This window comes from Musa acuminata, chromosome BXJ1-11 (genome assembly GCF_036884655.1).
Source record: "Musa acuminata AAA Group cultivar baxijiao chromosome BXJ1-11, Cavendish_Baxijiao_AAA, whole genome shotgun sequence".
Classification (NCBI taxonomy): domain Eukaryota; kingdom Viridiplantae; phylum Streptophyta; class Magnoliopsida; order Zingiberales; family Musaceae; genus Musa; species Musa acuminata.
This window is the reverse complement of record NC_088337.1, coordinates 22966521-22978315: the sequence shown is the minus strand read 5'-3', so window position 1 is coordinate 22978315 and position 11795 is coordinate 22966521. Positions and strand designations below refer to the sequence as shown.

Genomic DNA, 11795 nt, shown 5'->3' with positions numbered 1-11795 from the left:
GCATGAATCATGTTGTCTGGCATGTTATTGGTCCATCGACGCTTTGTCTGATTCTTCGGCGCATCGTCCTCTCTTGCGGCCTATTGCCCAATCGGCCAGTTGACCTCTGCAACTCCAATATCCTTGGCGTAATACCCGCTCTTCTTGGCCCGATGCCCGAAACTATGGCCCAAAGCCTTCTGTCGATACATCGACCGATCCTCCGGCGCGACATCCAATCTTCTGACATGTTTTTCTCTAGCTCAACATGATTCTTCATGCTTTAATTGTCTCTCCATAATCGAAGCTTCGTGCGTCACTCAAAAATCATATTAAATCATAAATATTATCAATTGGTTTCATCATCAAAATCCGAGATTCAACAAAACTAATGATTACTTCAAGGATTATCATAATTATCTTTAAAAGGTACTAAAGATTAAAAAAAAAGGATAATTACATTAAGGATCATATCAAAGGAAACATAATAAAAATATCAAAAGGCTAGATATATGTTAGGGATGACAACTATGTAAGACAATAAGTTTCGTTCATGACCTTAAAAACGATTAATCATATTTATGGTTTTTCAGATGTAAACAATTATAAAGAGAAAAAAAATACATTTAATGTAAAACAAATAGATGAAGAGATTAAGTAGTGATATTGATTTAGCTCTGACGATACAAAGGACATTGATAGTTTATTAAAATCAAATGTTGGACCATATACTATTTTGTTTGTGTAGTAGTCATGATGAATTCTTTAAGTTAATAATTCATAAGTTTTTTACATGAGATACAAAATGAGAAAAATGCTCACCAGAATGGATATTATTATGATCGATAAATACTATAGAAATCGTAATAAGATTCAAACTATTCGAAGGAGTCTTAATTATATTCAAACTATTGAAAAGGTGAATTCTTAGTAAACTATATTTATCATCATAAATATACTGTGTCTATAGGAAGAGGCACAGTGTTAGTGGATTCTGTAGACATGATCGATAAATAAAATTTTCAAAATTTTATATGAGAGGGTGTATAAGAATTTGGAGCTTGATTTTGAGTTTCTATTTTAATTTTTTTAATATGATAAAAAAAATTAATTTTGTTTCATAAACATAGGAAGCGAATGTTGAACTATATAAATATAAATATAAATATTTTTGTCGATTTTCTGATATATGTTGGACTCTGAATTATTGTTGTTGGCTTCTCCATCTTCACCCTCCATAACAATTAAGTGAGTCTTGTAGATATTTTGAATTAGCGGTGGAGAAACGAGGAAGGTGAGTGTGATATTTCTTTCCATCACTCTCTCTCGTTTGCTCCTCGTCGATGAAGTGGACCTCCTGCAAGCAAGAACAGAAGCACCAAAGACCCTTGATTGATAACACGTGCCATCTGATACATTTGATTATAAGCTTGAAAGGACACAAATGATTTTAATCTTAGATATGAGATACGACGTAAACAACAACATGCTTGAAAGGTACCAAACACATCCATCCTATGACCAGTTTGAAGTATGTTTATTCACAGGAATACAAATGAGATCTTGTTAATTTTGAAAGCTCTCAAAGATTTGTTTATTGTATTTTTGGGAGGAAACTCAAATGTCTATCTAACCACAGTTAATCAATATATTATCATTTTATTTTTCAGAAAAAAACAAAAACTATGCCTCCTTTCCTTAACTCGAGAAAAGTCATGTCAAAATCCAAAGCTCATTGTATTAGACTAACAGACTAACCATCAGGAAATCCAAAGCCCATTGTATTTGACTAATAGACTAACTACAAGAAAATTACAAGTATTAAAAAGATCATTGGTTGAATATATATACATATATATCCCCAACAACTTTAGACCACTGGTTTTACCACTGTCCAAAGGGTAAGACTTCAACGGTCGAAAGCCGATCGCTTCCACCTTGTTTCAAATAGAGCAGCTCCCCTCAGATCTCTCCTCCCCACCTACGCCGCCGCATCCTCCCCATGGAAGCCCCCCACTCCGCCGTGAACGCCCACGTGGCGGTGCTGCCCTACCCCGGCCGCGGTCACATCAACCCCATGCTCCGCCTCGCCCGCCGCCTCGCCGCCCGCGGCTTCCTCGTTACCGTCGTCCTCACCGAGGAGTGGCTCTCCCTCCTCTCCGACTCCCTCCCCCAGCCGCTCCCCGCGGCCGTCCGCCTCCGCACCATCCCGGACGTGGTCCCCTCGGAGCGGGGCCGCGGGGCGGACTTCGCCTCCTTCATCCGGTCGGTGCTCGTCCGGATGGGCAGCCCCGTGGCCGCCCTTCTCGCAGAGCTCGACCCTTCCCCGGACGCCATCATCGCCGACTCGATGCTGCCCTGGGCGCCGGTGATCGCGCATCGCATGGGTGTCCCGGTGGCGGCGTTCTTTCCCCAGGCTGCGAACGTGTTCTTGGCCTTCCAAGAGCTCAAAACCCTCGCCGCCTGCCGGTCGCAGCCATCGGAGCTCTACCAAACCGGGACCGACACCACTCGTACGCAATGCTAAAATTCAGACCCGATAACCCGGAAACCTTCGTCCAAACCCGATCCGAGTTCTACTAACGGATCCTAAAAACTCGTTTGAAGCAGGTAATGGAGACGGGTTTCTCGACCGCTTACCGAAAGCAGCCTCCGGGCACCTCGGCGACTTCATCACCCATTCCGCCGGGGAAGGCATGCTCAAGGCCTTCATGGACGGCATCGCTTGGTTCAGCTCCGCTCGGTGCCTCCTCTTCAACTCCTTCGACCGGCTCGAGCGCCGCGCCTTCGACAAGCTGCTGAGGGCCAATCTCTCGGTCCCCTTCTACCCGGTCGGCCCCTTCGTGCCCGACGCGGCCGACGACGAGGAGGCGGCCACCGCCCCCTGCTGCAAATGGTTGGACTCCCAACCAAAGAGCTCGGTGTTGTACGTCTCGATGAGCAGCTTCCTCCCCGTCTCGGGCGAGGAGATCAAGGAGATTGCCGTGGGGCTTCAGATGAGTGGGCATCACTTCCTATGGGCCGTGCGAGACGCGACGAACACCGTCCGTGAGCTGATCGGCGAGAAGGGGATGGTCGTGCCGTGGTGCGACCAGCCGAGGATGCTGCGCCATCCTTCCGTGGGGGGCTTCTTGACGCACTGCGGCTGGAACTCGACGTTGGAAGCCATTGATGCAGGCGTGCCCATGCTGACATTTCCACTGATGTGGGATCAGTACCCGAACAGCAAGCTGGTCGTGGAAGACTGGAAGATCGGACTGCGGCTGGGGGACGAGGAAAAGGATGGGGTTGGGAGGGAAGAGGTGGCGAGGGCGGTGCAGAGGTTGATGGACTTGGACGCGGCGGAGAGCAAGGAGCTGAGGAGAAGGGCGATGGAGCTCAAGGAGAGGTCTCATGCGGCACTGAGAGAGAAGGGGTCGTCTACCATGAACCTGGACGCTTTCGTCGACCACCTGTTAGGGAAAGCAGACTGAAGCTTGTATTCTTGAGTTTCTCCTAATAACGACGACCATCTGTTTGTACTAATGGCCCCCTCGGGCTAGTATTCTGCTCTATCACCAAATCATATGTTATCAGATCCTAGTGAAAAAGCCTTTTGTGCAAAGCTGATTGCTTCTCGAGTTGGCCGATGATACATGTTCTTGATATCATAATTGATATATCCTAAAACTTAATCATGAACATGCACAGGTCCACAAACAAAAACAACAACAAGAACACACGTACACAACTACTTGTAAGGTTTTGATGGAGAAAACACAAAAGTCATTGACAGAACATAAATGGTTATCCATAGTTATAGTAGCCTATATACGTGCCATCTAACTGTAGAGATGGATGAATACTGCAGTTTTACCAGTCTATCTAATTAGGTTATTTCACTGCGAGCATCCCAGAAATAAAAATTTCACACTTAATTCGGTACCCCTCAAGCTTTTTTAGCCTTCTCTGCACGCTGCGGGAAGATAATCCTGAAGAACCAGCCAGCAACAATGGCGCCGATGAATGGGCATATCCAGTAGACGTAAAATTGCTCCCACGTATTATGGCGATTGTTGATATATGCCCAGCCAAATGCCTGTAAATATTTAGAGGGATCATGAGCTACCAAGAATCCTCGTTGATTCTATATCTATATCAAATTGTAGCATCAAATGAGATGATGGGAGAAAAAAAAAAAGCTGATAAAAGAGTGGTCACGAAGTAGGATAAAGTTGGAATAATGACGTAAACTACCAATCCAATTGTCTTTTGAGTTCGTCTATTAGAATGACAAATCGCACATGCTATCGAGATATCCTAGTTCTTACAAAAAAAAAAAAAAGTGTGAACCATCCTAATTTTACATCAAAAGGGCTTTTACAACCACGACAATAATTAAAAGGAAGATCCGCGGGAAGCATACGAGAAAAGTCTGTGAACTTATATACATGCACGATTACATGCATCAGCGAGAGCAGAGCATCATAGTAACAAAATAATAGCTTCATTTAGAATTTCTGCTGAAACCATAATAGTAATGCTAATGTAGCTGTTGATGGATATGATTTTTTGTTACTTCAAAACTGTACAAGCACAGTGCTGATGTCCAGCCACAATTGCTGTGCTGACATAAGAATGTCTGACCAGCCATAACATCTTAATTGGTATTCAATTTAGCATCTAGGTCCATTTCCTCCACTCTCCACTTGATTGGAATTCATGAATACAATTGGATTGGTATTCATGTGCACAACAAGCACTATGCTCCAGAAGTATGAGATTGCATAACCTTGAATAAGCATAGCTTTTAAGTATTATCTCCTATATTCTGACCATAACCCTCGATGATCTGGGAGGACAATAATATTTAGCTCTGAATTTGGATCGATCATAGAACTAATCAGTAGGTAAACTGCAGGTCTATAGCAGGTTCCTATAAATTCAAAACAACAAGTTAACAAATAATGCAAATCTAACACAAGATGGGATGGAGCGGTAGCCAAAAACCATTATGATTCCTTAGAACTCATAGTAGAACTGACAAAATAAATAACACAAGAGGCTTGGTGTTATGGTAAAGTTGCTTGTTTGCTACCTCAGACAAGGCTTGAGACTTGAAAATAAACTCCCTAATTGGATGGGTTAACTTTGCTCAGAGTCAGCCTGACCGTCTCTAGACCATAATCCATATGGAGGGGAGTCTCATGCCTTTGACCATCCTTTTTTGATAAAGGTTAAAAGGGTGGTTGAAAAGAAATAATGTAAGAAAGCAAAAAAAAGAGGAAATTATGAAAAACTACATGCCATGAAAATATTTGTTTATGATATTTCTTCCTACATGTTTATTTTCTTCAACCAATACTCACTTTCTTTATGGACCTTATCAGGAGTTTAATCCTGACTAAATAAAGCACTAACTAAGTAACCCACATTTGCAGAACAGAACATCCACTTCTAGGAGATCTGTAATCCCATGAATTCACACATAAACATCATCTAGCACTTTAAAAATTCATAATGGATCGATGACCCCCACTCTAATCTAAAATGTCTATATTAATACATTGTCTAAACTTGAACTCTACGCAACCAAATATTGAGCTCAAAACTACACCTGAACCGAACCAAAGATGCATCAATTTCGTTTTGTTGCAAACAACCATGTAGCCGTAGTTCATTGGTGTTGAAACTTGTTAGGTTGCAAATTGATCTTTATGATTTGGTGATGAATTCCATTCCCAGGCCTCCAGGAGGCATATTACTTTTCGTCAAATTAAGGCCATTACAATGATCTTTGATGATGTTGCAACAGTTGATCTCGCACTTGAGGTTAACAGAATCATCCTGACTCTCTTGACCATGGTAAGAAAATACAGTAACTAGAAGAGTAAGAAATAGGTGGTCAAATTCAGTAGAAATCAAAAGTCAATTGTGAACTAGGAAGAAATAGAAATAATAGTTATATTATCTATCACATATCTCGATTTTTGAACATATAAAGAAAAATCATCTCGACTGTAAGCTTATCTATCTTATATATGAGAATCCTTCTTTGCCGAAAAGTGTTCACTTTACCAAATTGTTCCAAAGAGACGTCTCTTTTGTACTGTGTCAAACAGTTTCAAAAAAATCGAAACTATACTACTCAAACTAACATGCTTTTACGATGGTTTGTGATATCTGCAACGGATTCTATAGGAGATCCCTCTTTCTATTGAAGAGGTTCAATGTTTGATGTATTTCCTAACTAATTGAAACATGGAAGTCTCTTGCGTTTTCTTCCCCTAGCAATAATCCAGGGCGGCAATGAGCAAGAGATGAGTAGGCATCGATGATGGTGGTGATGATGATAATGATGGGGCAACATATAGAGAAACGAAGAGAATAAGATGGAGGCAGCTCACATTAGCTGGATTCATGGCCGGTCCAGTGTAACCAGCGCCCGCTACAACCATCGCAACCGTGGAGACGGCGACCATCCACGTCTTCACGACCGGGCTGCGAGGGCCCCTGATGATGATCCAGAGCACGGCCAAGGTGATGATGAAGGTCAGCACACCTTCCGCCAAGGCCCCCGTGTGAAGATCCACCTTCAACGAAGGCCCGCCCAGCATGCGCTTGTGCTGGGGAGGCATGACTTCCATGATCGCCAAAGCCCCAGCCACCGCCCCAGCCGCCTGCGATCAGGAACAATTCGAAGGACGGCCAATGATCGATCGAGTTAAGGACGAAGATGTAACACTACCTGGGCGGGGAAGCGGAGCGCCATGGAGAGGAGGTTGTCGGACCCCAATCCGGCAGCATAGAACGCGGCCGTGGCAGTGGGATTAAAGCTGGCGCCGCCGATGGCGGCGGTGATGAGGCCGAAGACGAAGACGAGGGCGAAGATGAGGGTGGTGGTGACAAAGAGCGAGAAGGCGACGCCCTGGATCTGGAGGGCGGCCGTCACGAGGGAGGTGGCGGCGCGCACGGTAGAGACGCAGAAGACCCATAGGAACGTGATCAACCCGTCCGCCGCGGCGGCCCTTATAGCACCCATCACGGCCCTTCTTTCGTATGGCTATTCTCTTTGTAGAACGATGGAAACCCTATAAATAAAAAAGAAGGGTTCGTTCGGTGCTTCTCCTCCTCCTCCTCGAATTCACCGGGGAAGAAGAGTAGATAGGGAAGAGTCCTCAGGATGGGTGGGTGCGAGGGTGGGTGAGGCGTGCCCCTGCTCTATCTCCAACCAAATCATCAACGATTTCGGCGGTGGATGATGGACGAGATGAAACGATGACACCATATCCAACGGCTCAGGGAGCACGAGTAGGAGGAACACCAAAAGTATCCTTTTACATCGCATTTCCGACGTCTTCGATCTGGCGAATTTTTCCGCATATGGTCGTTGTCCTGTGACGGGCGACTCAAGTTCCGTTTCAACGGTAGCCAGCCAATCCAAAACGAATCGGGTCAACGATTTCACGGTTTGGACTCGAATTGAAACCGGATCGTATGATTCGATTCGGGCTCGATGATTTTAAACAGGATAAATAAAAAAAAAATATATAAGTAAATTATATGATGTAGTGGTTAGTATTTTATATAGGATGATTTTAGAACTGAAATCGGAATCGCTTGTAATTGATTCAGTCTCAGTTCCTAATTTCACAAAATCAAAAATCGATGATTACAAAATTCTGATCACCTTTTGGTCTCATCTCGATTTTGATATATTATGTTGATCATTAAAAATATCTTAAGTGAATAGTATAAAAGATTAAGGGTGAATTTTCAAAACGAACATTTTTATAAATGAAGAAAAGCTGAGCACTCCGTGGAAAATTCGAAAACGAGAACTGATCTATGAAAAAAAAAAAAGAGTTTTATAAGAATTCAGCTAAGAGTTAAATATTATTATTTATATTACGTTAGGATTCCTTTTCATTCTTTTTGTTTTACTGCATGGTTTGAGGAATCAATGCATTCCGGATTATAGGTTTGAAATTGATAGTATTGTATGTAAGAAATAATTGAAGTCAATAGAGAAGTCATCTAATATGATTGAAATTAATATAAATTTTAATTTATAAATAATATTATACGTTGATTTAAAATTGAAAAAAGATAAATACGGAAATCAATAACTGCTTTAGAATATTATATATATATATATATATATATATATATATATATATATATATATATATATATATATATAAAATTAGATTTGGCATAAAAGACCTACCTTTTCATGTTTTGAACTTCTATTTATTACTTCAAATTATTTCAATTTATCCTATTTGATTTTTGTTATAAATTTATTGTTTTTATCATTTGAATTGGATTATAATTAATTAGATAATAACTGATCTATCATTAAGATAAACAAAATATATTAAGTATAGGAAAAGAAATAATGATAAACAAAATGATTATACTTTTTAAGTCTTTGAATATGATTTTCAGGTACACTAAAATAATATTTGATTTTCAAATCTCAACTAAGAAAAAAATCAAACAATATTTAAATTCTCTCTCCCTTACACACACATAAATATATAGTTATATCAATATATATACAACGATAAGATCAATTGGTCGATGCAATATATATATACACACACAAATAAGCTTGTTCTGTCATTTCTCCGACCATCTCGACATCGGAACTCGAACACCGCAAGATCATGTCGTCCGGCATAGGAGCTAAGCACGGGCTTTCTTGGTGGCGAGCTCGGCGACATGGAACTGAGCCGTGTACTTGTGCGCCGCGACGTCCGCCTCCTCGCGCGGCGGCTCGTTCAGGAAGGCCGAATTGCTCCTTGTCCACCTGCGTAACAATCACCGGGAGTTACAACTTCTGTGCAAAGTACACCTTAGCATGACAGCAAACCAAGAAGAAGGCGGGCGTACCAGTCGCCGGTGTTGGTGGGATTGTCCGGCAACGGCTCTGCCGCGGGCTCGGTGTTCTGGAGTTGGTGCCACAATAGAGACCTCCTCAGTTCTAACTCATCCGTCTCCTGAACTCATCAAACCACGTTACCGTACTGTTCGATCAAGAAGGACGACAGCAAAGAAGAGATGATGGAGATGGGGGGCCAAGGAACGAACCTGATGCCGTTTTGGAGAATTCGGAGCTGATCGCGACTCGTACGGGCCTTTTTCTCCTTCGACTCGTCCGTGAGAACTCCGGTAGATCTCGATCTCTTCTTTCGTCAGTGATCTGTTCCTCCTGTGTCGAACTGTACACACAAGGACTTGCACTCAGTAATCCATCAAGTCGAGATGAGAGCTAAACTAAGATAGAAGCTTAATGAATGACCAAGATCAGTACCTGTTTCCGGATCCAAAACGGGTGACGACCATCCTGCCATGAGAGAACCCATCTCTGCCTACTACTAGTTTCTCTTCGGCCACAAACAAACACACCTGTGAGCGCAGGTTGAAGTTTCCCATCCTTATATATATCCACAGTGTGCATGAAGCACATAACATTTGGTCAAACCAGCGTCATAAAAATAATATAAAAATGATAACTATGTCTATCCTCAGGCAGGTAGGAAGACATAATCCACTGATTTCATAACATACTCATATCTCAACTAATAATACTAATAAATCTTCGATTTCAGACTAATAGTTGTGCAGTCTAAACAGTATACCAGAGTCAAAATCCATCGACAAGGAGGATTGAAGCAGCCCACTGTATCTATGTATTAAAAGATGCCTTAGTTTGTAGTTAATCTAATCAGTGCCAAGTCAACCTGACAACCAATCCTTATCGACTCAAAGTATATCCGACTCTGTAGCAAATCAAAAGCTACCAAAGTCAACTTGACTCAAGCACCACTTAGGACTGTGGACATCCTTATCTAGGGTTCCTGAGACTTCCATCACTTGCACTTATGGTCTATTCGAGGATATATCTTCCCGACAGTTACTTTGCTGACAAGCCACACATAGGAAATCCTAATCTAACAATTATATATATATATATATATATATATATATATATATATATATATATATCACAAGAGTAGAACATAGGATCTAATAATGTGTTATTTGTTCATCAAATTTATTATTTTCTGTTTGTTCAATATGGAAACCAATTCCGATTTAACCTAGTCCTATGTTCAAGCTGAACTTCTCTCTTAATCCCTACAAAAACTACGTCGGGATATTTTTGATAATACCCCTCCAAAGTTAATATAAGTCGGATAAGTCAAATGTATATGTTCAAGGTGTTTTGTGACATACTTATGAATCCCCTTTTATAGTGGACATTTCAAACCGTATATTACACGGTCCGTGAGATCGTGAGGGGTGTTGATTGTAACCATCACTATCTTACATCGAGTTCAAGATTACATAGTCTTATGACATGTGGCACCAATCGGATACTATATCGACCAAGTAGTTCTACCATGTCAATCATGTGGAGCCTAGGTGTTGACCTCACGGGGCTAACATGTTAGGTACATAATGTGGACACGTTTGTCACATCATTTTTTTTTTCATAGCGAAAGTCTACGACACTAATTTTGAATCTTATAATTCTAAGATAAAACAGTGTAAAATGAATCTACAAATAGTTTCTCTTAGAGAACATGAGATTGTAATATAAATGGCAAAGCTCATTAAAACTGCATATAGATCCGTGTGTTGCACATATAATAAGCATTCGGGAAATCTGAAAACAAAGAATCCTTTTTCTTAAGACTAAGAATATGTACTAAATGCTTCTGCACGATGAAACAGCTTATCCCAAGCACTGCAGCTCATCTAATTATGCCACCGTAAAATGACCAAGAGCAAAGATCAATGGAGAAAGGAAAGGAATTACCATTCTCGTGACGACTCCAAATGCAGTCTCTCTTGTTTGAAGAGAATTAGTAGAACGATGCCTCAGATTATATATATATATATATATATGGAGACCGAGTCCCAAGACCGCTTGGGACTCGGTCTCTCAGGTGCTCTGGGCGATGGTATTGCCAATAGTTAATGCTGTCAGACAGTGGTACTGTCAGAGCTCGGTCTCCGAGCTTTGTCAAGCGGTGGTACCGCTTAGTGTCAGTCTGTAGGCGGTAGTATCGCCCAATAATGACGATGGTACTGCAAGTACCCCGAAATCCGAGTATGTGGCATTTTTGAATCCAATTCTGAAGTCGTTAGGGCCTATAAATACCCCACACTTTTTTGCATGAAAGAACACAAAAGTGTGAACAATATTATGAAATTATAGGGTGTTAAAAATATTGTAAAAGAGTAAAGTCCTCCTACTCCCTTTCTAGAGTTGTGATCATTCAAGTGAGGCATGAAGCTTATAAGGGTTATCTTCTAAACCTGTGAAAAGGAGAAAGCACTGTAAAGAGGTAGTTGGTCTTCGCTTATTAAAAAAAAACCATTAGTGGACGTCGGTGACCTCGATGGAGGAAGAATCAGTGGATGTAGGTCATAACGACCGAACCACTATAAATTCTGGTTTGTATTTCTATTATTGTCATTTACTTACTTTACAATTGCTTCACTTCCACCTTACTTGGCTTTCATTATCCTTATGAACAAACACGCTTTCAAGCAATCTTCTGAGATCAATTTTTTCATTGTACAAAGTTTTTAAACCGATATTTTTATCCGCTGCACTAATTCACCCCCCCTCTTAGTGCTGACTCAATCCTAACAATTGGTATCAGAGCTCGATTGCTCTCGATTTGGTTTGAAACCCAAGATAAATGGCTTTTGCCGGCAATCAAGAGGGTCATCATTCAATTATACGTCCACCCATGTTCAATGGGACAGATTACACATATTGGAAGACTAGAATGAGGATCTTTCTAATCTCAATG

At 41.3% G+C, this 11795-nt stretch overlaps 3 protein-coding genes across 3 annotated transcripts; 1 reads left to right on the top strand and 2 right to left on the bottom strand.

Annotated features, from left to right (window-relative positions):
* The first annotated feature begins 1868 nt into the window (after positions 1-1868).
* Positions 1869-3583, top strand: LOC135597291 (UDP-glycosyltransferase 87A2-like). The gene is made up of 2 exons (XM_065090052.1): positions 1869-2492; positions 2590-3583. The coding sequence occupies exons 1-2, from the start codon at positions 1982-1984 to the stop codon at positions 3450-3452; spliced, it is 1374 nt and encodes a 457-aa protein (XP_064946124.1). The 5' UTR covers positions 1869-1981; the 3' UTR covers positions 3453-3583.
* Positions 3584-3702: 119 nt separating this feature from the next.
* LOC135597292 (aquaporin SIP1-1-like) lies at positions 3703-7169 on the bottom strand. The gene is made up of 3 exons (XM_065090053.1): positions 6707-7169; positions 6366-6638; positions 3703-4057 (listed from the first exon to the last, which is right to left on the bottom strand). The coding sequence occupies exons 1-3, from the start codon at positions 6998-7000 to the stop codon at positions 3908-3910; spliced, it is 717 nt and encodes a 238-aa protein (XP_064946125.1). The 5' UTR covers positions 7001-7169; the 3' UTR covers positions 3703-3907.
* A 1314-nt stretch (positions 7170-8483) lies between these two features.
* LOC135596611 (uncharacterized) lies at positions 8484-9372 on the bottom strand. Its single transcript, XM_065088680.1, has 4 exons — positions 9278-9372; positions 9055-9185; positions 8857-8963; positions 8484-8773 (listed from the first exon to the last, which is right to left on the bottom strand). Exons 1-4 carry the CDS (start codon positions 9327-9329, stop codon positions 8650-8652), a joined length of 414 nt encoding a protein of 137 aa, XP_064944752.1. The 5' UTR covers positions 9330-9372; the 3' UTR covers positions 8484-8649.
* Between the last annotated feature and the right edge of the window lie 2423 nt (positions 9373-11795).